At 47.3% G+C, this 27,954-nt stretch overlaps 1 protein-coding gene across 2 annotated transcripts in view; it reads right to left on the reverse strand.

The window, feature by feature from the left end:
* The window catches only part of LOC134965834 (IgGFc-binding protein-like), a 217,785-nt gene that overhangs the window by 52,163 nt on the left and 137,668 nt on the right, over nucleotides 1-27,954 (reverse strand). For both annotated transcript variants that reach the window (XM_063942208.1, XM_063942209.1), the window contains one exon: nucleotides 12,711-12,764. In XM_063942208.1, the coding sequence (XP_063798278.1) occupies nucleotides 12,711-12,764 (54 nt within the window). The remainder of the gene's footprint in view (nucleotides 1-12,710; nucleotides 12,765-27,954) is intronic.

Here is a 27,954-nt window from a genome sequence, read left to right on the forward strand (position 1 = left end):
GATCATAGATCATTGAGTTTATAAACATTGTCCATGAGTTCAAAAAGAAGGTAGGAACAAAAAATATTGTATTGCCTCTTTGAGGAGAGAACTACAAGTCCCAAAAAGAAGTGTACTCTTTTGTCTGTACCAATTTTCAAGTCCAGACTAATAAAATGGGATGTAGTATATACTGTATTACCAGATTAATCTCCGGCTGCTTAGACCATTCCCAAGTAAGTTGCCACCTTGTTTGGGAATTACCACCACCATCTGCAGATTCTGTGCGATGAGTCACTCCAGTGGTAAGAGCGTTCCGCTGCCACCTGATAATTTGATACACCAATGTCCTCTGCAGCAATAGGCTTTTACAATAGCATAAAACCATACTTTAAACCCTCTGACGCGTTTCACCACCAAACACAGAGGCTTTTGAAATTAAACATTTCATTATTTTAATATTATTTTTTTAAGGATACAGCAGACAGGCTGCATGTGCCCATCTGATCCTTCACTTTCAGCCCTAAGCTGCTACTTATGGTCTCATCATATTTGTCTCAAATAGCTTTTGACATTTGTTTAAAATGACTGAAGATATGATTAGAAAAAATAATCTCTTTCTTTGATTAATTGTATTGATTCACTATATTACTGAGGTTTAGAGTGAATTGCGACTCTTTGAGGGTAAGAAGGCCGCCCATACGGCCTCTGAAGTGTATCGGGTTAGCTATTGCTACATGGCTTACAATTATGTTATGGACTTTGCCTGTATTTTCTTTGAAAGTATTACTGTACCATTTGTCAACACATTCTACCGAACATTCTAAACCTAAGTGATTTAAATTATGTCACTAAAGTACAATGGACCTGAAAACATCTTGAAAATCTTGAAGGTGGTGTTCTTTGGCTACTAAGTGGACTCTACTAACAACTTGTCAAGCAAAGCAAATCCCCCATAAAACATAAAGGATTAATACTCACATTTGTCTAGTAAAACTTTCATAAAGAAATGTCAACAATTTTAAATCCTACAAGACATATACCGGACTCAGCAGGCAATGAGGAATGAAGGGAATTACTGTAGTACAGTAGAGTCTGATTTAGATCCCATGAGGCTCTAGGTTACATATTGGTTTGTTCCCTGCCCATACTAACTCCCTAATCAAAAAATAACACATACTGTACTTTACTGTACTAACTAGCTACTGCAGTACAGACCGCCATTGTCCACTGATCCTTAGACAGGAATTTGGGTTTGCTAATGAATGTTATGGCTCTTAGTACAGTAATTCATATATATATATATATATATATATATATACATATTAGGATTTTGATTACCTACCGGTAAATCCTTTTCTCGTAGTTTGTAGAGGATGCTGGGGTCCACATTAGTACCATGTGGTATAGGCAGGTCCACCAGGAGCCATTGGCACTTTAAGAGTTTGAGAGTGTGGGCTGGCTCCTCCCTCTATGCCCCTCCCACCAGACTCAGTCTAGAAACTGTGCCCGAGGAGACGGACATCTTCGAGAGAAGGATTTAACACAGATAGTGGCGAGATTCATACCAGCTCACACATACAAGGCACATCAAGCTAACTTAGCTTGAAAACTCAGCAACCGCTGAAACATTACTTACCAAGTAACAATGCAGTACTTAACTAAGAACAAAGTTGTACTGAATCAGATAACAATTGCAGGAAAACGAAGCGCTGGGTGGGCGCCCAGCATCCTCTACGGACTACGAGAAAAGGATTTACCGGAAGGTAACCAAAATCCTATTTTCTCTTATGTCCTAGAGGATGCTGGGGTCCACATTAGTACCATGGGGATGTACCAAAGCTCCCAGAATGAGAGGGAGAGCGTGGAGACTCCTGCAGAACTGATTGACTGAAATTCAGATCATCAGAGGCCAAAGTATTGAACTTGTAGAACTTTGCAAACATGTTCGCCCCAGACCAAGTTGTAGCTCGGCAAAGTTGTAACGCCGAGACACCCAGGGCAGCCACCCAGGAAGACCCCACCTTACGAGTAGAGTGGGCCTTGACAGATGTAGGACACAGCAAGCCTGCCGTAGAATACGCATGCTGGATAGTGAACCTGATCCAGCGAGAGATCGTCTGCTTAGAAGCAGGACACCCAATTTTCTTGGGATCATACAGGATAAACAGAGTGTCCAATTTCCTGTGACGAGCAGTCCTCTTCACATATATTTTCAGAGCCCTTACAACATCCAAGGACTTTGATGAAATTGAGGAGTCAGTAGCCACTGGCACCACAATAGGTTGCTTGATATGAAATGCCGACACAACCTTCGGAAGAAACTGCTGATGTGTCCGGAGCTCAGCTCTATCTTTGTGGAAGATCAAGTATGGGCTTTTACAGGACAAAGCCCCCAACTCCGACACACGTCTAGCAGAAGCTAAAGCCAACAATGTGACAGCTTTCCAAGTAAGAAATTTGACCTCAACCTCCTGTAGAGGCTCGAACCAGTCCGATTGGAGGAACTGCAACACCACGTTAAGATCCCAAGGCGCCATAGGCTGTACAAAGGGAGGTTGGATGTGCAGAACTCCCTTCAAAAAGGTCTGAACCTCAGGGAGGGCTGCCAATTGTTTCTGGAAGAAAATGGATAGGGCCGAAATCTGGACCTTCACAGATCCCAACTTTAGGCCCATATCCACACCAGCTTGTAGGAAGAGGAGAAACCGTCCCAGTTGAAACTCCACCGCAGGAAATTTCTTGGACTCACACCAAGATACATATTTTTTCAAAATTCTATGGTAATGTTTAGACATTACTCCTTTCCTAGCCTGTATCAGGGTAGGAATAACCTTGTTCAGAATGCCCTTCTGAGCTAGTATCAGGTGTTCATCCTCCATGCTGTCAAACGTAGCTGTGGTAAGTCTTGATAGGCGAACGGACCCTGCTGCAGCATGTCCTTCAGAAGAGGAAGAGACCTCGGCTCTTCTTGCAGTAGATCCAGAAGATCCGCCTACCAAGCCCTTCTTGACCAGTCTGGAGCAATGAGGATCAATTGAACCCTTGTTCTCCTTATGAGCTTTAGATCTCTTGGGATGAGTGGAAGTGGAGGAAACATGTACATTGACTGGAACACCCACGGAGCCACTGCTTGTGAGTCCCTCGACTTAGAACAATACTGCCAAAGCTTCTTTTTGAGATGAGAGGCCATCATGTCGATCTGGGGTACGCCCAAAAGATCTGTTACATCCTTGAACACCTCTGGATGGAGACGCCACTCCCATGGATGGAGATCATGTCTGCTGAGGAAGTCCACTTCCCAGTTGTCTACTCCTGGAATGAAGATTGCTGATGCCAACGCATGCTTTTCTGCTCAGAGGATGATTCTTGTTACCTCTGCCATTGCAGCTCTGCTCTTTGTTCCGCCCTGTCGGTTTATGTAAACCACTGTTGTCACATTGTCCGACTGCACTTGTATGGCCCGATTTCTCAGAAGATGGGCCGCTTGGAGAATACCATTGTAGACGGCTCTTAGTTCCAGAATGTTTATCGACAGGCCAGCTTCCAGACTTGACCACCTTCCTTGGAAGGTTTCCCCTTGAGTGACTGCTCTCCAGCCCCGGAGACTTGCATCCATGGTTAGAAGGATCCAGTCCTAAATCCCGAACCTGAGGCCCTCCAGAAGGTGAGGTACTTGCAGCCACCAGAGGAGTGAAATCCTGTCCTTTGGCGACAGACGTATTCTCTGGTGCATGTGTAGATGAGATCCCGACCACTTGTCCAGGATTTCCAGTTGAAAGGACCGAGCGTGAAACCTCCCATACTGCAGAGCCTCGTAAGAGGCCACCATCTTCCCCAGAAGGCGAATGCACTGATGAACGGACACCCGGGCTGGTTTCAGGACATCCCAGACTATCGTTTGAATCACCAATGCCTTTTCCTCTGGGAGAAACACCCTCTGCACCTCCGTGTCGAGGATCATTCCCAGAAAGGACAACCTCCTGGTTGGTTCCAAATGTGATTTTGTAAGATTCAGGATCCAACCATGTTCCCTGAGAAGCTGGGTTGTGAGTGCAATGGACCGTAACAGCTTCTCCTTGGACGATGCCTTTATCAGCAGATCGTCCAGATACGGAATTATGTTCACCCCCCCGTCTGCGGAGGAGAATTATCATTTCCGCCATCACCTTGGTGAATACCCTCGGTGCTGTGGAGAGGCTGAACGGGAGGGCCTGGAACTGAAAGTGAAAGTCCAACAGTGCGAATCGAAGATAAGCTTGATACGGCAGCCAAATCGGAATGTGGAGGTACGCATCCTTGATATCCAGGGATACTCGGAATACCCCCTCCTCCAGACCTGATATTACTGCCCTTAGAGACTCCATTTTGAATTTGAACACCCTCAGAAAGGGGTTTAATGATTTTAAGTTCAGAATGGGCCTGACCGAACCATCCGGTTTCGGTACCACGAAAAGGTTCGAATAGTAACCTTTGTTTTGCATATGAGGTGGTACTGGCACAATGACCTGTGCCTCCACCAACTTCTGGATGGCTTCTTGCAGGACAGTCTTGTCCGCCAGTAGAGCTGGCAAGCCTGATCTGAAAAATCGGTGAGGAGGGAGATTTTGAAATTTCAGCCTGTACCCCTGGGACACAATATCTTGCACTCAGGGGTCCAGTCCGGAGGACATCCAGACATGACTGAAATGTCTGAGTCTCGCTCCCACCGGCCCCACCTCCGGGGCGTACAGTCCACCGTCATGCGGAGGACTTTGGTGTACCTGAAGCAGGTTTCTTTTCCTGGGATCCTGCAGCTGCAGGTTTCTTGGACTTGGGCCAACCTCCCCGAAAGAAGGTATTGGACGGTTTGGCCTTTCTGAGCTTGGTAGACCAAAAGGGCTGTGATGTAACTGAAGAAAAGGGTTTCTTCGGACCAGGTGTAGCTGAGGGTAGAAAGGGTGACTTTCCAGCCGTAGCCGTGGAGATCCACGCATCTAACGCTTCCCTAAAGAGAGCCTGACCTGTGTAGGGTAGGATCTCCACACTTCTCCTGGATTCCGCGTCGGCAGACCACTGTCGCAACCACAGTCCTCGATGAGCTGATACTGACATGGAGGAAATTTCCGTAGCCATGGAACCCAGTTATTTCATGGATTCTACCAGAAATCCTGCCGAATCCTGAATGGTAGGTAAAAAGAATTCAACATCACATTTTTCCATAGTATCCAAGTCCTCAAGTAACGTGCTTGACCACTTTACTATAGCTTTGGCAATCCAACCACTGGCAATAGTGGGACGCAGTATTGCCCCAGAAGCCGTGTACATGGATTTGAGCGTATTATCAATTTTACAATCAGCCGGCTCTTTCAAGGCGGTAGATCCTGGAACAGGTAAAACCACCCTTTTTGAGAGTCTGGATACTGACGCGTCAACAATAGGCGGGTTTTCCCATTTTTTTCCTATCCTCTACCGGGAAAGGAAACGCTACCAGAACCCTTTTGGGTATCTGGAATTTTTTATCTGGGTTTTCCCAAGCCTTTTCAAATATAGCATTTAATTCCTTTGACGCAGGGAAGGTTAGCGAGGCTTTCTTATTTTCAGTGAAGAAAGCCTCCTCAACCTGCTCGGGTGTTGTATCAGCAATATTCAACACATCCCTAATAGCCTCTATCATCAACTGCACCCTTTTAGCAAGAGATGCTGTCCCCGGCAAAACATCCCCGTCACCGTCTGCAGTATCAGAATCGGTATCGGTATCATCCTGCATGATCTGTGCAAGAGCACGTTTATGTGAATATACAGTGGGGAGCCCTGATGTACCAGAACTGGGCCAGACTGCCATAGAGTTCTGTAAAGCCTGAGTTGCAGATACATTTTGTGCAACCCTATTTGAAATCTTAGAAATCATAGATTTGATAGAGGATAACAACTCAGGCTCTTTTGCTGCAATCTGTGCTAAACCAGTGCAATCCTGATTACATGGAATGGGATCATCCTGAGAGGACATATCCTCTGCAGCATATGACACAGAGTCCCTGAACATTGATTAATGGAGACCACAGACACTCCACACACACACACACACACACACACACACACACACACACACACACACACACACACACACAGTGGAGGACAGACAGAGTTTCACCCCCAAGAATGGCAAGAGAGACACAAAGATTGGAGCCAACCCACTCACAGCGCTTTTAATATAAAGGGAGACCCCCTATCAGTGCTGACTGTGCACCTTAATAGGTTACACAGCCGATTTGCAGCCTCCCCCCCTTCTACAACCCCCTGGTACTGTGAGAGATAGCTGGAGTTGCTGTGGAGGGACTTGCTCTTCACTGACAGCGTTGTGCAGGCAGGAAAATGGCGCTGAACGCTGCTGGGTCCGCTCTGAGGAGAAGCTCCGCCCCAAAAATTTCGCTGTTTTCCCACTCTTCATAGGATTATACTGGCATGAGGATTTATGCTGGCTGAGATCCCGGGACCCCGACAGGCTGTGTGACCAGTGTAGGGTGTAGGCGCTGGCTCAGGGCGCCCCTCACAGCGCCGCACTATCTACCACTGAGCCTCCAGAGCACAGTTAATACTGCGCTCCTACCCTGATGCCGCCATCTTCACACCGGCTAGGGGGGTCGGTGACTCACTCGCCACTGATCTTTGGCTCTGTAAGGGGGTGGCGGCATGCTGCTGGGGTGAGCGATCCCCTGTGGCAGGGAACGATTTATTCCCTCAGGAGCTCAGTGTCCTGTCAGCGGAGATAGTGGCTCAGACCCCGCAGGGCGGACACTACTCCCCCCCTTAGTCCCACAAGCTCTAAAAATCTGGAGAGCTCCCCTAGCTGTGACTGGCTCCTCCGGGCACATTTTCTAAACTGAGTCTGCTAGGAGGGGCATAGAGGGAGGAGCCAGCCCACACTCTCAAACTCTTAAAGTGCCAATGGCTTCTGCTAGACCCGTCTATACCCCATGGTACTAATGTGGACCCCAGCATCCTCTAGGACGTAAGATATATATATATATATATATATATATATAATTATAGTCATTATAATTGTACGAGTACAAGGGTCTACTCAGAGTTCTACCAGCCCTACAGAGGTATAGGGGAAACCCCAGTGGGCCGCACTGCCTCCTCTATGGTTCAGGTTCCAGACAGTGCACTGGAATTACACATTGTTGCTCTACTAGAGGGTCAGTTACCAGGAGTAGCAGGGCCACTGATGGAAGTGGGTGCTTGGTACACTTCTATCGAAACTACACTTAAATTTACCCTCCTGTCAATCAAAGAGGGCAGTCACAAGTTCAACCAGGGCCATCTTTCCGTATGGGCTCAATGGGCTCTTGCCCAAGGGCTCCAGGAGTATAGGGGCCCTAGGCTGATAGCTGAGGGCCCCCTCTTTCCAGGGGTACCAGGTTTTTGAAAATCGGCACTGGGGAACCAGAGATATCCGACTTGAAAGCAGTGGTCCCCATCCAAGCATGTTACTTGCTCTTCCCAGCCAGATATCTTCGATTCTGTCTGTCCTAGAGTTTTTCTGAGGGTATACTCCAAAAACTGGGACTCTCCCCTTTCGGTGGACACTGGCAGCTTGTCTCTACTATGCCCAGAACCAGAGATACCAGCCTTCCAACTGCTGGTCCCTGCTCCAGCTCCACACGCCTGGTATGCAGTTTTATATTTTCATTAATGGATTGCTCTGGCTCCTGAGCTCTGATCCCTAAGTCCCCAGTACCTCCTGAAAGGTGTCCCCGGTACCTCCTGAAAGGTGTCCACAGTACCTCCTGAAAGGTGTCCCCAGTACCTAACTGAAAGGTGTCCCCAGTACCTAACTGAAAGGTGTCCCCAGTACCTCCTGAAAGGTGTCCCCAGTACCTCCTGAAAGGTGGGACTCTCTAGTTCTTTATCCCTAATCTAAGAAATATATTTTCAGGAACTTGAGATATCTGCAGTCAAGCAAGTTGCCCTCCCACCGGAAAATTATAAATATTAAGCCAACTCCACAATCCACCCTTTCATATTAAAATTAAATGCCCCCTTCTACAGTTTAGCCCCATTTGTGCAGTAAAGGAGTAATTAGCAGAAATTACTGCTCCAGGTCCTACATGCTGAGCAGAAGATAGAACTCCCCCTACCATCCGCTGGAGAATGGGTAGGGGGCCCAGTGCATTGCTGTGCCCATGGGCCTACACTGCTGTTAAGACGGCCCTGGTCACAACACACACCTGATTGGGCGGTCACAACACACCCCTGCCCCCTGCTCTTATTGGCTGTGGGCTTTAGCATATCAAACACAGTTCCTGTCAGTGACTTAAATGGCACTCATAGGTGTGCGCAGGGGGGTGCCTGGTGCGCACAGGCACCCCCTAATGTCTGGCACCCCGACCTCACATGCCTGATGCGACGATCGCCGAGCAGGCTGATTACTATCCCCTCTGCGCTGCACCCTGTCAGGACAGCATTTACTGACGCCTGTGTTATCAAGGGTGCCACCGCCACCGGCTTTCAAACTCCCAGCTCCACCCCAATGTACAAAAACAGCGTGATGTCACGTGATTACGTCATGCTGCTCGCATGCCCACCTGTCACACCCGCCACACGCCCACCTCTCTCCTTCTATGCTATGCCAACGCCAGCCACTGATAAGGATCAACATGCAGCCAGCGTTCCTCTTAGGAAGACAAATTCAATACTGGCAGGTGGCCGGCAGCAACATTGACACGTCTCTCGTTTTTCCAGCAGCAGCAGTACTTGTCTGTGACTGTCTGTGTCAGTGAGTGACTGACTTGTTAGTAAGCTGCTGCAGCTTGCAGGGGAAAGAGAGTGGGAGCCAGACCAGGCTGAGGAGGAGCACTGTAATTGCAGTGAGTGCCATCAGGGGTGTTTGTTTGGTGCACACCACAACATCTGACAATGTATCTGCTTTATTAGGATTGGTACAAGGGTGGATATTTTATATTGCGTTGACCATCAATAGATGGTGCTAGACACGCCACTCCAACGGTGCACCCCCTAATAAAATGTGCTGCGCACGCTTATGATGGCACTGTTACTACATTCATTCACTAACCCACAGTTAAGTCATTACAGCGCATTGATGTGGCATATATAGACAGGATCACCAACCATCATGCATGTTACATTATACTACATTCCCAGACCTATGCAATACAGTGCATTGCTGTTACCAATCCTGTACATTATCATGCATTACTATACTGTATATATTTATAAAGGGACCACCCAGCCAATGCACTCTCTATTGGGCAGTCAAGTCTCTATTGCCTGGCCACACCCCCTCTAGTGGCTGACCACGCCCCTTAAGCAGGGGCATCTACCACTGGAAACGCCTGGTGGGCGGTTGGCCCTACAATCCCCAGTCTAACGTTGGGTCTACTGAATTTTTGCCTGCAAGAAGTAATGCTCTGTGAAGTGACCCAATCAATAGTTATCCTTTTAAACATGAAACACATCTATTTGCTTTTCATTAATATGCATTGTTGCTTATTCTCTCTCTCCTTCATTTTCTCTCTACTTTTACCTCTAGGTCTCTCTACCCCTCTTCTCTCTCTCTCTCTCTCTCTCTCTCTCTTTCTCTCTCTCTCTCTCTCTCTCTCTCATTCTTTCTCTCTACCAAGGCCGTTTCTAGCCAATTTGGCTCCCAGTGCGAGATTTCCAAATGTGCCCCCCCCCCTCCCCAATTGCTATAAAAAAAAAGCCCCCCCTAATAGCTATAAAAAGAAAAAGCATGCGCGCCGAGGGCGCGCGCTCCCGACAAGGGGGCGTGGCTGTTTAAAATGGGTGTGGTCTCATTAAAGTGGGCGTGGCCTCATCTGATATCATCATGGCCACCACAGGGAAAAAAATTAAAATAAAAAGTCCCCATTTTACACATTACAGCAGGCAAGTGTCCCCATTTTACACAGTACGCAGGCAGGTGTCCCCTTTTTACACAGTGCGGCAGGCAGGTGTCCCCATTTTACACAGTGCGGCAGGCAGGTGTCCCCATTTTACACAGTGCGGCAGGCAGGTGTTCCCATTTTACACAGTGCGGCAGGCAGGTGTCAAGTAGGGGGGGAAGGGAGAGAGAGAGAGAGAGAGAGAGACTACTTACACATAGAAGATTTTCCCGCTCTTCGGGTCCGGCCGCCTCACCTCCCTCGCGCCGGCTGCCTCCTCCTTCGAGGCTTGTCTGCTACTCCTCCCTCTTGAGTACTCCTGCTCGGGGGGGGCGGGGTTTCGCAGAATGACGCGATTGCGTCGTGACGTCACGACGCAATTGCGTCATTCTGCAAAACTCTGCCCCCCCGAGCAGGAGTGCTCGGGAAGAGGGAGGAGGGGGAGATAAGTACACGCAAAGTGCCCCCGCTAGAAACAGCACTGCTCTCTACCTATCTCTCTCTCTCTCTCTGCCTCTGTCTACCGCTAAGTAGTTCTCTACCAGTCTCCCTTTCGACTCTTTCTCGTTCCCACTCCCTCTCTCTTTATCCTTCTCTTTCTCTTTTTCTCTCACTTTCCCTTTCCCTCTCTCTCATTCTCTCTTTCTCTCTCTCTACCTTTATCTCTCTCACTCTTTAGCTCTTTCTCCCCCCCCCTCTCTCTCTCTCTCTCTCTCTCTCTCTCTCTCCCTCTCTCTTTACCCCTCTTCATTTCTCTCTACTTCTGCCTTTGTCTACCACTCCCTCTCTCACTACCTGTCTCCCTTTATACCTCTCTCATTCACTCTCCCTCTCTCTCCCTCCCTCACACAGGGGGTCATTCCGACCCAATCGCTCGCTGCAGTTTGTCACAGCGCAGCGATCGGGTCGGAACTGCGCATGCGCCAGCGCCACAGTGCGCCGGCGCATGGCAGCCGTCGTTGCCTAGCGATCGCCTCTGAGACAGAGGCGATCGCTGGGCGGTAGGGGGCTGGACGGCGGTGTTAAGCCGACCGTTGGGGTGGTGTCCCGCAGCGAATGCGTGACGTCTCACGCAGCCGCTGCGGCCAGTGGCAGCGACGATCAACTCCCGGCCAGCCGCAGGAGCTGCTCTGGCCGGGAGTTACTCCTCAAATACAAAGGCATCGCCGGTGTGCGATGCTTTTGTAATTGTGCGGGAGGGGGGGGGAGGCAGACTGACATGCGGAGCAGACTAGCCCAGTGCTGGGCGTCCCCCCGCATGTCAGGGAAGATGATTGTAGCTGTGCTAAATTTAGCACAGCCACGATCAACTCGGAATGACCCCTACTGTCTCTCCAGCTCTCTCTCATTCTCCCATTCTTTCTCTCTCTCTCTCCATCTCTCGTTCCCTCTTTCTCATTCTCTGCCTCACACTCTATTACTTATATTGTAGATTCCTCACAGATAATTTGAGAGATTTTTAGTCATGGGTGAATATACTTTTTGATTATATGTTATATGGTAACTTTATATATAGTAGCATGAGTTACTAGTATATATACAGATATTGCTAACACAAGCGGTGGGATGTAATGGCATCCGAGTTTGCTGAAGGTGCGGGATACCGGACAAACTTGGATGTTTTTTTTAAAAAGGCAATCATTTACTGTTGATGCTAGATCCAAGTGGGCTAAGGGACCTTTTCCGTCAGGGGGAGGAGCCACGGCACAAGGGGGAGGAGCAAGGCCAGCGGGATAGTTCCTCTACTATCCACGCCACCAACTATTACCTTTAGTAATCAGATGGCGAGCGAAGCGAGCCACCAAGCCCGAAGCGTGGCAAGCGAAGCGAGCCCGCAAGGGTACTTTTCGGGTACCATGTTCGCCCGTAGCTCCTCCCCCTGGTGACGTGTCTCTTCTACCCACGGAGGTCCAGCCTGTCAATCACATAGAAGCTCCGCCCCTCCAGGCTAGAACGAGGAGCTGCTCTGCTGCTGCCCACTTGGTGAGAATTAATGTGTGTATACTGTGTGTATATGTGTGTGTATACTGTGTGTGTATACTGTGTGTTTATGTGTAAATGTGTTTGTGTGTAAATGTGTGTGTATATGTATGTGTGCTAATGTGTATACATGTATGTGTGTGTTTGTATATATATTTCTTTGTATACAGTATGTGTGAGTATATGTGTGTGTGTGTTTATGTATGTCTGTGTATATCTGTGTGTGTATAGCTGTGTGTGTGTGTGTGTGTGTGTGTGTGTGTGTGTGTGTGTGTGTGTGTGTGTATATCTGTGTATACTGTATTTGTGTGCTTATGTATGTCTGTGCCTAAATGTGTGTGAATCTATGTGTGTGTGTGTGTGTGTGTGTGTGTGTGTGTGTGTGTGTGTGTGTGTGTGTGTGTGTGTGTGTGGTGGTGGGTGGGGGCGCCGTGACATGACCCTGCTCCGGGTGTCACGTTTCCACGCTACGCCTCTGCAGGCACTAGATCGACAGCTGGAAAAGATCAACATGGCTGTTGGGTTGACATGGAAAAGGGTCGACATGATTTTTTTTTTTTAAATGTAGTGCCGATTTCTGCGTAAAGTGACCGGGAACCCCAATTAATGCACCGTGTCACCTCACATGGCTCTCTCCACTTGCCATGCTTCGGGCATTCCCAATCGTAGTCCACGTGGATCGTAAAGTATGAGAAAGTTTTTTTAAAAATTCAAAAATTGTGGAAAAACTCATGTCAACCTTTGCATGTGTCGACCTAATGTCTATGTCGACCTAATGCATGTTAACCAATAGTGGTCGACTTATTAACTGTCGACCTAAGTGAGGTCTAACTAAGAACCGTATCCCCATCAGAATATACTCACTATATGCCAGGCACAGCAGGAAAAGGCGCGGCAGGCCCTGAGTACACCTCATTGCTGGAAAAAGAAGAAAAGAGATCATTAGTTCATTCTCTCTTATTGAATATCGTTATAACCAGCAGGATAGATACAAAGAAACTGACAGTTATCCATGAAGCGCAATCACTCTGACATCTAATAAGTCAAATATCAGACCATTATCTTTTAAGTATAAAGATTTTTACAAGTATGAAAATCCTGTAAACTGTTTTGCACTCGACGGTAGTAATTAGGTGAGGATGACGAAACACGTGACAATTTTTTTAAAGGAGATGATGAAGAGTTACCAATATAGGAAAAAATGAAAGGAGACTATTGGAATGTATGCGTACATATTGTGATATTAATATTTTTATGTCAATATAGCAGAAAAAAATGTAAAAGATCTCCTGTGTAGTTGATTATATTTTTTGCCCTGCCACCTAAAGCATTTTTTTTTACATTGGAGACTTTGCAATAAAATTATATATATATATATATATATATATATATATATATATATATATATATATATATATATAAAACTAAGGAAAGGAGAAATTCATATCATGAAATTTGAAGAAAAGTGATTTGGAATACCTGAAACTTAATGACATCACAAAGGTTCAAAGCAGGCAGTATATTTACTAAAGATCGATTTTAGTTCAATTTAAAATCAACATGGACAGCGTGTTCCCGATCTAGATACTGTGTTTACTAATAGTTGATTTTAAAATTGTCGCCAATGTTGGTTAATTTTTAGTAGTGTAATGTCAATTGTTTACGTCAGTTCTATTCAAAATGGACTGCAAATAGACCTAATTTCACTACTGTGCATGTGCAGCGGCCATTTTGGCTGTGATTTTTGCCGTGGCTGCAGTGTTCAACGCTGGACTCCAGAAAAGTAAGTATTAAGACATTGGTGCAATGTGTGCACCGCACAAATTGTACCCATTATAGGAATGTCAGTACATAAATACATACCACATTCTACCTCCAGGGTTTCTTCGGTCAGGACCTGTGATTCCCAATCACTGTGCAGCGGCACATTAGTGTACTGCCAGAGCAGTCACTAGACTTTTTGGTGCCCAGTGCCAGAAAGAGAATTGGTGCCCCACCCCCTCCCATTTTTCCAATAGAGACACAAGGCGCAGGCCTCAAAGGGCTGCGGTATGATAAAACTGATTCCAGAGAAAGCCCATGCTATGATTCCCCTTCCCACATTTGGTATATATATATATATATATATATATATATATATATATTATACACACACATTTACAGAACACTGCAAGAAAATGGATGTGGACACAAATCCTCTTCATACCACATTCTTGCACTTGAGAGCTCGCTGTTATTCAGTTACAAATACCCTTTATTAAATAAAACATTTCATTATACTGCCATACCCAGAATTCAAACCCATAACCTGTTACATTCCATAAATAAACAATAAAACAAATTGGCCCCAACAGGGAAAACTGAATACATGTATAATATAGCTTTTGGTATTACAATTTGTTTTCAATTTCCACTGCTGTTTGAAAGGCCCAGTGGCTCCAAGAAGTTTAATAATTCTTAGCTGTAACATCTATATATTCATTTATTTACATTTATGTAGCGCTAGCATATTCAAGTGGGCAGGGGCAGAATGGGAACTGAATGTTGCCCCGGAAAAATTTGTAGACGGGGCCTCACATGTGCAGCACCAGAGGTATACCGTGTAACCATGGCGACAGCACCAACCCTCACTTGTCAGCAAACAAAACAGGCCCGCATGTTCATCTACCCACCGGGGATCTTCCCTGTGAGCCCTATGGCCAGTCCGCCCTGAATGAGTGTTATAGAGGAAAAGACTGCCATTTAGCAGAAGTCTGATGTTACCACTGCAAGGAATTTATAGATGCAGTGATTGTACCTGCTGCAAATACAGGTGCACATCACTGCACATTGTAATACACTGCATCATTTATAAAAGCTTTGGTGCCCTTTAAAGCTCCGAAGCCTCTATTTATCATGACATTTTATTTGCATATGGATTTTGATCTGTGACTTGCTACACAAAAGCATAGGTTTTCCCATCCTACAAAAGCTTCATCATGAATGAGCAGTGACCTGGAGAGATGCTTTATCCCACGGATGGCAGGCCACCTATACCTTATGAACTGTATTCATTACTTGTTGCAAAATACCTGTCGTGTTTGTTATAATCCTCCCTTTAAACGTGGGTTTTACGCTTTGCTTTTATGCCTTTCTAGACATTTCTTTAAAGAGAGACCAGATTCCACTGGCGTTGTTTTCTAACCTCAACGCCTACAGCCTACCTTAGTACATACCTCCTAACAAAAGTTCCTGTTAACCATTTATAGAATAAGCCTTTGATCGGAATCTCAGAAATGTTTTCAGCACTTTATCCTTGTTTACCTTTCATTGTTTCATTATTTTTAGATTTTTTTTTATTGTTGTCATTGTAACAGCGAGCAAAGAAAAAAATAATTATTACCCTACAAAAAAATATGAATATTACTTTATTCATTTTATTAAAGGTATCCTAGCGCTGTTTAATTATTTTTATCCTTAATTGTACAAGCACTAGGTTCAGTCCCTAAATTTGTAATTGTTTAATCATAGATGTCCGCAGAAACTTGGAATTAAATGGAAGATATTCGGTCCAGAAAGTTCCTACCACACTTACTGTAGTTGGTCAAAACTTAAGGTAGGTACACACAAGGCGACGTAGTCTATGAGGGATGTCACCTAGTGTTGGCGATAGTCAAAATTGAGCTGCCTGCACGGCCGACAGTGAGAGTCGTTAACAACCTGTGGGCCGCGAATCACTGGTCGTCGGCGGCTTACACACTTGCCGATAAAGTGAGCGACGTCGCTCAGGAAGGGTGAAAATGAGCGACGTCACTCATTTCTTGCCAAGTGTGAAGGCACCTTAAAGTAAAACTAGTGTGGTACAGTGTGTTATATTATATTTAATTATATAGTCATTTATTAAATACTAGGTGATTCATCGCGCTCTACGGGCGCTCTTCACACCGTCGTAAGTGGCTACGCCCCTTAACCCTTGCACACCCCTGTGGCATGCAATATTTTTATTATTGGAAGCCCCTTTTGCATCGGCGTGAACAGCGCACACAGGGCCTGGTGAATCACCTAGTAGGTGCTTTGGTTGGGGGAGTAGGGGGTGCGGGGAAGAGGCAGGATGGGATCCTGGGGTGCCACGGGAGGGGCGTTTGCAGTGGGGCCGCAGGTGGGGGAGGGTGCGTGGGTGCCGCGGGTGGTGGTCCGGAGCCGCTGCGGGTGGGGGAGGAGCAGTTGCGGGGTTGCCCCGGGTGGGGGAGGGGCGGATGCGGTGGTGCAGTGGGAGGTACCGGTGCGGAGTCGCTGCGGGTGGGGGAGGGGGTCCGGAGCTATCGCGGTTGCTGGAGAGGGTGTGTGGGGGTGCCGCGGATGAGGCCTGGAGGTACTGTGAGTGGAGGAGGGGCGGGTAACGCTTCTCCTGCTTCTCCTCCTGTAAGCAGATAAGCTGCTGTCCTCCCTTTGGCAGTGGCTCTCCCGGAGACTCGCACAGCAGCCAGTCACTATTGTTCACGCCGCATTATAGGGAAGAAGATGTACGCAATAAACTACAGCTCCCAGCAGCCCTAAGGGGCGGAATGCTTCAGTGCTAAGGGCTGCTGGGAGCTGTAGTTTATGTAGTGCGTCTACTTCCCTATAATGCGGCGCGTTGGGACACTGGTGCTAACAATAGTGACAGGCTGGCAGAACTGAGTGACTGGCTGAATCAATGTAAAAGGTGAGAGTGCTGTGCAGTGTCAGTGTCAGTGACACTGCACACAGGGCCGGCGCTAGCCGCTCAGCAAAGGGATGCAGTGCAGGGAGGCACCAGGAAGGAGAGGCGTTCTCTCAGCTCTGCATCCCTGTGCTGAGCTGCTGCTGCTATCCCTGCTGCTGCTGCCGGCTGCTGTCACACATGCAGCGGCGCCGGAAGCACAAAACCTTTTCTCCCCCTCGGCGCCGGCAGCACAAAACCTCTTCTCCCCACTCCCCTCACCTGTGTGACATTCAGTGGCCGGGAGGGAGCCAAAGTGGGCGGAGCTAGATGGGAGTAAGGGGTGGAGCTACACGGGACCATGCTGCAGCAGGAGGATGAGCTGCTACAGCTTCGGCCAGCCAGACTTCATTGGGTAAGTGTCTGGAAAGAGAGTGAGTGTGTGTGTGTGTGTGTGTGTGTGTGTGTGTGTGTGTGTGTATATACAGTGTCTGTGTATACTGTATATATGTGTGACTGTGTATGTGTGTAATGTATGTACAGTAGGTGTGTGTGTGTGTGTGTGTGTGTGTGTTTGTATATATATATATATATATATGTGTTTGTTGTGTGTGTGTGTGTGTGTGTGTGTGTGTGTGTGTGTGTGTGTGTGTGTGTGTATGTGTGACTGCTGCATAATGTGTGTAAGCGACACTGGTACAGGGGGCGTTACGTGTGTAAGCAGCACTGCTACAGGGGGCCTTATGTGTGTAAGCGTCACTGGTACAGGGGGGCATTACATGTGTAAGCGTCACTGGTACAGGGGTCATTACGTGTGTAAGTGTCACTGGTACAGGGGGCGTTACGTGTGTAAGCGTCACTGGTACAGGGGGTGTTACGTGTGTAAGCGTTACTGGTACAGGGGGGCATTACATGTGTAAGCGTCACTGGTACAGGGGTCATTACATGTGTAAGTGTCACTGGTACAGGGGGCGTTACGTGTGTAAGCGTCACTGGTACAGGGGGTGTTACGTGTGTAAGCGTCACTGGTACAGGGGGGCATTACATGTGTAAGCGTCACTGGTACAGGGGGCGTTACGTGTGTAAGCGTCACTGGTACAGGGGGCGTTACGTGTCTAAGCATCACTGGTACAGAGGGCATTACATGTGTAAGTGTCTCTACTACAGGGGTCATTATGTGTGCTGTGCATTTGTAAAGTATGCGAGGGTGCAAATTTATAGTTTGCAGGGGGGCGCGGAACACTCTAGCAACGGCCCTGACTGCACACCCACTGCACTGCACAGCACTGTCACCTTTTACATTGATTCAGCGTCCATACATTACCCTCCATGATATCACCCTCTCTATCCGCTACATTAGCCATCTCGGGGCTTCCAGGTGCTGTGTTGCGGAGTCAGGGCCTCTGGGGATCTGTGCGCGGCTGTGGCGGGGAGGCACTTCTGTGACATCACACGCAGAGCAGGCTCCGGGGCTCAGAGAATATGCGGCGCAGGGAGGCTTATGAAAGCCTTCTGCTGCGCCGCTTTCATACACATCTATGCCGGTGGCCGCAGCAGCTTTTGTTCCACCTGCTGGGCGGCTAGGGAGGGGGATTGTTGATGCCGGAGGGGGCAGGGGGACTGGCAGTAAGACATTGGTGGTCATTCCGAGTTGATCGCTCGCTAGCAGTTTTTACCAGCCGTGCCAACGCTATGCCGCCGCCCACTGGGAGTGTATTTTAGCTTAGCAGAAGTGCAAATGAAGGGATCGGAGAGCGGGTACAAAAAAATTTTGTGCAGTTTCAGAGTAGCTTCAGACCTACTCGGCGCTTGCGATCACTTTAGACCATTCAGTTCCTAATTTGACGTCATGAACACACCCTGCGTTTGGCCAGCCACGCCTGCGTTTTTCTGAACACTCCCTGAAAACGGTCAGTTGACACCCAGAAACGCCCTCTTCCTGTCAATCACTCTGCGGCTGCCTGTGCAACTGAAAAACATCGCTAGACCCTGTGTAAAACTACATCGTTCGTTGTAATAGTATGCCGCACGTGCGCATTGCGCTGCATACACATGCACAGAAGTGCTGAGTTTTTGCCTGATCGCTTCACAGTGAACAAATGCAGCTAGCTATCAACTTGGAATGACCCCCATAGGACGCTGCAGTTAAAGGATGTTTTTCCCCCCTATGTACAGCGCAGAGACTTGCTGCAGATGCAGTGGCATACCCACCAGCTGCACCTTTCTGGCAGGTACAGTCCCTTTTTTTTATGGTCTGTACCGTTTTTTGACTCTCCAAGCTTCCATTGAAAGTATAGGAAAAGGGGCGTGACCACGCTGCTGTACCCGTGACCACGCCCCCTTTTCGAATTTGCATCAATGTTTATGTGTAAATTGTTGGAGGGTATGTTGCTGCAGATGCAGTGGGATTATTTTGGGGTGTGGGGCTGGAGCTGCAGCTCCATCAGCCCCATTGTTAATCCTGCTCTGGGAACACACAGCAGCCAAAGGACAGAGCCTCCCATTGGATGTAACCTGTGTGGGAGGGCGTTTCTCGCCCAATCAGCTGTGGACTGGGTGTGATAGACCTGCTGCTAACCCAATGAGAGCTCCGAGCCACGCCCAGCGTTATACACACAGGCACAGAGTCACAGGGCTATTATATAGGAGATATTTTTTATTATAGCTATTAAATATATAGTTATATTATATATTAGTATTTATTGGCACAAGCAGGGGGGATTTGTGGGTCTGGAGCCATGGGGTCAAGAGGGGGAGGGGTGTTCACAGAAGTGTCAGTGTGTCGGGCCCCAAGATTTCTGTATACATGTGCATTACATAGGGGGTCATTCCGACCCGATCGCACGCTGCACTTCTTCGCAGCCGTGCGATCGGGTCGGAACTGCACATGCGCCGGCGCATGGCAGTCATCATTGCCTAGCGATCGCCTCTGAGACAGAAACATAGCTACAGGGGTTCCACCAAAACTTTTAACTTTAGGAAGGCTAATTTCAGTATGCTTAGATGTGCACTTAACGACATAGAGTGGGAGATTCTGTTTAATAACAGGAACACTTCAGAAATGTGGGATGTTTTAAAAGTGTTGCTGGATAGCAATATTCATAACTTTATTCCCATGGGCAGCAAACGCAGGTGTATTAAACTCAAACTCAAAGGTTAAGGCAGAAATGGATTAAAAAAAAGCGGGCTTTCAAAGCATTTAAATCTAATGGAAAGGAGGAGTCTTTCAAGTATTACAAGGACTGTAATAAGAAACGCAAAAAAGCAATAAGAGCAGCTAAAATGGAAAATGAAACGCAAATCGCTAGAGAGTAAAACCAATCCTAAAAAGTTTTTTAAATACATAAACGGTAAAAGGTTAAAAAAGGAGAATATAGGTCCATTAAAAGATGAATTAGGAGAATTGATAAATGATGATGAAATAAAAGCGGAAATACTGAACAAATTCTTTTCATCAGTATTCACCAGTGAAGAACTGATGGTGGGAGTAGAGCATAACAATTGTGACAGTGATGATTCATGGTTAGATACTTGTTTAAGCGAAGAAGTAGTCTGGGAGAGATTAAGCAAAATTAAGATTAATAAATCACCTGGTCCTGATGGACTTCACCCGAGGGTTCTTATGGAGCTTAGTTCACAACTAGCACGACCCCTATACTTGATTTTCAATAGTTCAATTAGATCAGGCATGGTACTGAAGGATTGGCGTATAGCTGAGGTAGTGCCATTATTTAAAAAGGGATCCAAAAACTTCCGGGAAACTACAGACCAGTTAGTTTAACATCTATAGTGGGGAAAATATTGGAAGGAACGGCATACAGGAGTATCTACAGTCCGCTAGGATTATTAGCAAGAACCAGCATGGGTTTGTAAGGGACAGGTCATGTCAGACTAACTTAATTATCTTCTACGAGGAAGTGAGCAATAATCTTGATCAAGGAAAAGCAATGGATGTGGTCTTCCTAGATTTTGCAAAAGCCTTCGATACAGTTCCTCACAGGAGACTGATGATCAAATTAAAGGAGCTTGGTCTAGGAAAAACTATTTGCACATGGATAAGCAGCTAGTTGGATAGCAGGGTACAGCGAGTAGTGGTCAACGGGAAGTCCTCAACCTGGTCCCCAGTAGTCAGCGGAATACCACAAGGGTCCGTACTCGGACCACTACTGTTTGTTATGAGCCACGGCTGTGGCTCATTCCTGTTTTGCAGTTTTGTTCTGTATTTCAAGTTATACTTCTGTTTATGTTCCCCGTGGGTGTCATGGGGTGCTCGGAGCTCACCCTTAAGGAGGGGATACTGTTATGAACCACAGGTAGTGGTTCATTCCTATTTTATGTTTATAAAGTTGTCTTGCATGCCAGGATTTCCTGTTGCTCTGTTTTAGAATACTCTTGTCTGCTGCCGCTGGTGAGTCTGTGTAATTGCAGCTTGTTCCCATGTGTTCAGCCTCACCTGGCTGCTAATTGCATCTTGTCAGTTTAGAGTCATGCAACAGGGCAGCTGCATGGGATTATTAATTAGGCCTCTCTGTTATATGCTGGCTGTTTGCACAGATGCTGGTGATATTCCTTGGTTTGCAGTCTGCTTGAAGTGTGAGCTGGTTCCTGTCAGTCCCTGTGTTGATTCCTGTGTCAGTCCCTGTGTCGATTCCTGTGTCTGATCCCGTGTCCTGCTGTTAGGCGTTCCTGCCCTGAGGTCCAGTGGCTTTGCCTGTCCCTGGTCAAGTCTTCTGGCTTCCTGGTGTCCACCGGTCTGTCGTTTGGGATTCTGCCTGTCCTCCAGTTCTGAGAGTCGGTGTCGGCAGCATTAGAAGTTCCTGTCCGTTTACCAGTATTCGTACCGGTTCCGTGAGTAGCGGCTCTCCCGCGTCCGTTGGCCTAGGCCGCTGTATTCCATTATTGTTTCTGTCCCTGGTGTTTTGCAGAGGGTTCTGCTTATGCTGTCACCGCCGGTACACAAAAAAGAAATAAAACTTTTTTTTCTTTTTTGGCCCAGTCCAGTGTCTAGTCTAGAATCCAGTCCTGTCTAGAATTCAGTATGCAGAATCCAATCCGGTGTTTAGAATCCAGTCTTGTCTAGAATTCAGTGTGCAGAATCCAATCCGGTGTTTAGAATCCAGTCCGGTGTTTAGAATCCAGTCCGGTGTTTAAAAAAAAAAAAAAAAAAGTCTTGTTTTGTTTAGCAAAATTTAGTCTTGCCTTGTCTTGCCTTGTCTTGCCTTGTCTTGTCTTGTCTTGTCTTGTCTTGTCTAGTTTTAAATCCTCCTATGTCTACTATGCAAGCCCTGCAGGCATCTCTCGCAGCCCTGAACTCTGTATTCAGTGCTTTGAGACCAGAGCGACTAGAAGTTTTGCAGCAATCCCTAAAGCAACTGCAAAACCTTCTGACTAAAATCTTGCTCATCTTGCCAGAAGTCGTTGAGAGTACATCTATCTCTAAAGAGACTCTTGTTCACAGTATGGTGACAAGAGAATCCTCTGGTTTAATTGAAGAGAAAAGGTTTAAAAGTTTTCTGCGGCCCAGGCTCTCAGAAGAGGAGCGTCTGCGTCGCAGAAACTTAAACTTGTGCCTATATTGTGGGGGTTTAGGCCACTATCTGCAGACCTGTGAGTTGCGCAAGCCAAAGTGTGGTGACGAGTCTTGCCCTCTGGCCAAGTTGAGTAAGGATACAAGACCTACTCCTGTCTCTACTGTGGCAGAGGTACTTGTCACACAACCCACACTAAAAAACTCTCTGTCCTATAATTGGGGTCCTTGGGCAAGGGAGCCCCATTATAGATTCAGGAATCAAAAGAGAATGTTTCTCTCCTCTCTTGAGGTTCCTGTGGAAGCGGAGTTGCAAGCCCCTGGAGTGGTGCCCGATGCCCAGGTTCCTGGAGTGGTGCCCGATGCCCAGGTTCCTGGAGTGGTGCCCGATGCCCAGGGTCCTGGAGTGGTGCCCGATGCCCAGGGTCCTGGAGTGGTGCCCGATGCCCAGGGTCCTGGAGTGGTGCCCGTAGCCCAGGGTCCTGGAGTGGTGCCCGTAGCCCAGGGTCCTGGAGTGGTGCCCGTAGCCCAGGGTCCTGGAGTGGTGCCCGTAGCCCAAGGTCCTGGAGTGGTGCCCGATGCCCAGAGTGCTGGTGCGGTACCCGATGCCCAGAGTGCTGGTGCGGTACCCGATGCCCAGAGTGCTGGTGCGGTACCCGATGCCCAGAGTGCTGGTGCGGTACCCGATGCCCAAGCTTATAGAGGGACATCAAATATTGTAGTTCAGGTGTCCATACCAGAAGGGGTCTCAGAAGCTGTTACCCCAGGTAGGGACTTGAAGAGCGCAACCCTAGAAAGGGTCTCTAAAACCATAGTTCTTGAAGGGAACTCGAGAAGCAAAACCCCAGAAGGGATCTTTGAAGTAATATCCCCAAGTGGGGTCTCGAGAGACGCTTCCCCAAGAAAGAACTTAAGAAGCATAGCATTAGTGGAGGATCTGAACGTTATTGCTTCAGCAAAAGTCCCGGAAGTCATAGTCCCGGCTTTCGATAATTATCGACTCAGAGAGGGAGGCCGATGGCCCGATCCCAGTCAGGGAGGCCAACGGCCCGGTTCCAGTAAAAGAATCCGAGGTGCTGGCCCCAGCGGGGTTCCCGGAGGCCACTGCCCCAGCGGGGTTCCCGGAGGCCACTGCCCCAGCGGGGTTCCCGGAGGCCACTGCCCCAGCGGGGTTCCCGGAGGCCACTGCCCCAGCGGGGTTCCCGGAAGTCACTGCCCCGGGTGGGGTTCAGAAAGTCACTGCCCCGGGTGGGGTTCAGAAAGTCACTGCCCCGGGTGGGGTTCAGAAAGTCACTGACCCGGGTGGGGTTCAGAAAGTCACTGCCCCGGGTGTGGTTCAGAGAGTCTCAGCCTCGAGTAAGGTCAATAGTGACCAGGTCCTAGCAAAGCACTCCAGTCAGTCAGATGGGAAGGAAACAGATCCTGACTCTGGTATCTCAACATCCATAATCTTTGATGGGCACTTAGCCCAATTTTTGGCACTTTACAAACACTATTACATTATTGTGTTGTCTAGACCATTTCTGGGCATCACTTCAGAGAACCTTGTGCTTTATCTGATTTATTCTTTTAGAGGAGAGCCTTTTGAGTGGGCGACCAGCCTAATGAAAGCTGAAGATCCCATTCTTCAGGATCCCCCAGCATTCTGTGATGCAATTATTAAAAGATATGGTTCCAAAGAAATTGGTTCAGGTTCCTCTAAGTCACCCGCCTTGTCTGCTGAGAGTCCACCAAATACTGTAAACTCGGCACAAGAGTCCCAGCCCGTTGTTTTGACTGCAGGATGTGCTTTTCTGACTTCTTCTAATAATAGTACTTTACCAGAAAGTTCAGCTCCCAAGGGTAAGAGACCTGTCTCTGATTTGAACGCAGCCTTGCTGGGTGGTACCATCAGTTCAGACAATGTTTGGGGAATTACCTTGGTCAGACCTAAAGAGCTTTGTAAAAAGAAGAAGAAGAAAAAGAAATAATTTTTTGACTCTTGCCTTGATAAAAAAAAAAGAGAGATTTTTTTTTTCCTTGTCTTGTGTCCAGTGGCCACCATCAAGGGGAGGGCACTGTTACAAGTTGTTGCTACAGCTTGTTTTTTGTTTTCTTGTCTGTTAGACCAGTGTGTCAGGTTTTTTTTTTTTTTGTATCCCTTGTTCTGGATAGTCTGAATTTTGGGGTCTTTTGACCCCTCCTCAAGGGGGGGGTAATGTTATGAGCCACGGCTGTGGCTCATTCCTGTTTTGCAGTTTTGTTCTGTATTTCATGTTATACTTCTGTTTATGTTCCCCGTGGGTGTCATGGGGTGCTCGGAGCTCACCCTTAAGGAGGGGATACTGTTATGAACCACAGGTAGTGGTTCATTCCTATTTTATGTTTATAAAGTTGTCTTGCATGCCAGGATTTCCCGTTGCTCTGTTTTAGAATACTCTTGTCTGCTGCCGCTGGTGAGTCTGTGTAATTGCAGCTTGTTCCCATGTGTTCAGCCTCACCTGGCTGCTAATTGCATCTTGTCAGTTTAGAGTCATGCAACAGGGCAGCTGCATGGGATTATTAATTAGGCCTCTCTGTTATATGCTGGCTGTTTGCAATTCACAGATGCTGGTGATATTCCTTGGTTTGCAGTCTGCTTGAAGTGTGAGCTGGTTCCTGTCAGTCCCTGTGTTGATTCCTGTGTCAGTCCCTGTGTCGATTCCTGTGTCTGATCCCGTGTCCTGCTGTTAGGCGTTCCTGCCCTGAGGTCCAGTGGCTTTGCCTGTCCCTGGTCAAGTCTTCTGGCTTCCTGGTGTCCACCGGTCTGTCGTTTGGGATTCTGCCTGTCCTCCAGTTCTGAGAGTCGGTGTCGGCAGCATTAGAAGTTCCTGTCCGTTTGCCAGTATTCGTACCGGTTCCGTGAGTAGCGGCTCTCCCGCGTCCGTTGGCCTAGGCCGCTGTATTCCATTATTGTTTCTGTCCCTGGTGTTTTGCAGAGGGTTCTGCTTATGCTGTCACCGCCGGTACACAAGGGTATTGTGTCGGCGTGTGATCAGCATTTCCTTTGTTCTTTTCCTTTGGCGGTTTCTCCGTACATACTTTAGGTTTTTAGTTAGCTTGTAGCCCCTGGCCTGTTTGCTTAGTTAGAGGTCCTCTTGTTATCATTCTGCCTCGGATTTCCCTTTGTCTCTCGTTAAGACCGGGGGGCACCGGAGTTGGGCAGACATAATCCGCCCTTCAAACGTGGCTGCCAAGGGCTCAAGAAACCATAGTCTCGCAAGGGATTTCCGATAGCACGGGTGAGACAACAGAGTTAGGGCGCCAGGGGCTATTCCCTTTCCATTCCCCTTTCCCAGCGTTACGTCCTGGCGCTCTGGACTCACTTCATGAACATCTCCCTTGTTCTGAGCACCAGGAACCTAACACTGTTCAACATATTTATCAATGACCTAGAAATAGGCCTGGAAAGCACAGTGTCAATCTTTGCAGATGATACTAAACTGTGTAAGGCAATTAATTCAGAATTGGATGTGGAGTCCTTGCAGAATGATCTATCTAAACTTGAACTCTGGGCGTCTAAATGGAAAATGAGGTTCAATACAGACAAATGCAAGGTTATGCATTTTGGGACAAAAAAACAAACAAACTTGCATCCTACATATTAAATGGGGAACGCCTAGGGGAAACAGAGTTGTAAAAAGATTTGGGGGTATTCATTGATAACAGGCTTAATAACCATACACAGAGTCAAAACGCAATAAAGAAGGCAAGTAAGGTGCTAGCGTGCATAAAAAGGGGAATTGAGACAAGGGACTCGGATGTAATCATGCCGCTGTATAAGGAATATTGTGTTCAGTTTTGGGCACCATTGTATAAAAAAGACATCAGTGAACTCGAAAGTGTACAAAGGCGAGCTACTAAATTGATTAAAGGCCTAGAACAGTGGTGGCCACATGCGGCTCTTTCTTTATTCAAATGTGGCTCCCAACACTCAAAGTCACGTGACCACAAGAGATCTGTAAACCGCTGCACTCCAGCCAGACATGCAGCAGCACTACGTAGACTGAGAACTGAGGGAGCCAAATACACATGGGGGAGCTGTCTGGAGTGACAAAGGCGGGTGCTGGCTGGAGTGACACATGGTGGGTGCTGGCTGGAGTGACACAGGCGGGTGCTGGCTGGAGTGACACAGGCGGGTGCTGGCTTGAGTGACACAGGCGGGTGCTAGCTGGAGTGACACAGGCGGGTGCTGGCTGGAGTGACACAGGCGGGTGCTGGCTGGAGTGACACAGGCGGGTGCTGGCTGGAGTGACACAGGCGGGTGCTGGCTGGAGTGACACAGGCGGGTGCTGGCTGGAGTGACACAGGCGGGTGCTGGCTGGAGTGACACAGGCGGATGCCGGCTGGAGTGACACAGGCGGGTGCTGGCTGGTGTGACACAGGCGGGAGCTGGCTGGAGTGACACAGGCGGGAGCTGGCTGGAGTGACACAGGCGGGAGCTGGCTGGAGTGACACAGGCGGGTGCTGGCTGGAGTGACACAGGCGGGTGCTGGCTGGAGTGACACAGGCGGGTGCTGGCTGGAGTGACACAGGCGGGTGCTGGTTGGAGTGACACATGGGGGAACTGAAGTGTATTATGTGAATCTGGCTTTTCAATATATGTTATGCGGATCTGGCTTTTTAAATTATTTGATGTAGAAGTGGCTTTTTCATTGTATTTTATGTTGGATCTGGCTTTTTCAATGTGTTTTATACTGGGGCGAGGGCCTAGCAGGCACAAGGTCACACCCCATTTTTGCAAGTGCGCCTTTGGCTCGAAGTCGGCTCTTTGATGTACCTAACAAGTTTTCTTTGCTCTTTGTCTCTGACTGGTTGGCCACCCCTGGCCTAGAAGGACTGGACTATAAGGAAAGACTTACTAGGCTGAATATCTATATACTAGAAAAGAGGCGCCTAAGAGGAGATATTATTAATATCTTCAGATATGTAAAGGGACATCACAAAGAGTTATCAGAGGAATTATTTATTAAAAGAACACAGTTTAGGACACGTGGGCACTCGCTGCGACTGGAGGAGAGAAAGTTCTGAATGCAACGGAGGAAAGGGTTCTTCACTGTTAGGGCAATCAGGATGTGGAATTCCCTGCCAGGGAAGGTGGTAATGGCGGACTCTGTAATTGGATTTAAAAAAGGAATGGATACATTTCTGAATGAAAAAGCTATCCAAGGTTATAATACTTAAAATATCAACGTGGTTAATCCGGGGGTAACATGAGTTATAGTAGCTAACCAGTCATAAAACATTATTCAGCGGGTATGTAGAATCATCACAACTTAAAACAGGTTGAACACGATGGGCAATTTGCCTCTATTCAACCTCAAATACTATGATAGATAGATAGATAGATAGATAGATAGATTGATGATATATATGAGACAGATAGATGATAGATCGATAGATAGATAGATAGATAGATAGATAGATAGACAGATAGATAGATAGATAGATAGATAGATAGATAGATAGATAGATAGATAGATAGATATGAGACAGATAGATGATAGATAGATAGATAGATAGATAGATAGATAGATAGATAGATAGATAGGAGACAGATAGATACATACATGCATAGATGATAGATAGATAGATAGATAGATAGATAGATAGATAGATAGATAGATGGATGATAGATATGAGACAGACAGATAGATGATAGATGATAGATGATAGATAGATAGATAGATAGATAGATAGATAGATAGATAGATATGAGACAGACAGATGATAAATAGATAGATAGATATATATGAGATAGATAGATAGATAGATAGATAGATAGATAGATAGATAGATAGATACATAGATGATAAATAGATAGATAGATAGACAGATATGAGACAGATAGATATGATATTGATTGATTGATTGATTGATTGATTGATGATAGATATGAGACA

This window comes from Pseudophryne corroboree, chromosome 10, assembly GCF_028390025.1.
Source record: "Pseudophryne corroboree isolate aPseCor3 chromosome 10, aPseCor3.hap2, whole genome shotgun sequence".
Lineage (NCBI taxonomy): Eukaryota > Metazoa > Chordata > Amphibia > Anura > Myobatrachidae > Pseudophryne > Pseudophryne corroboree.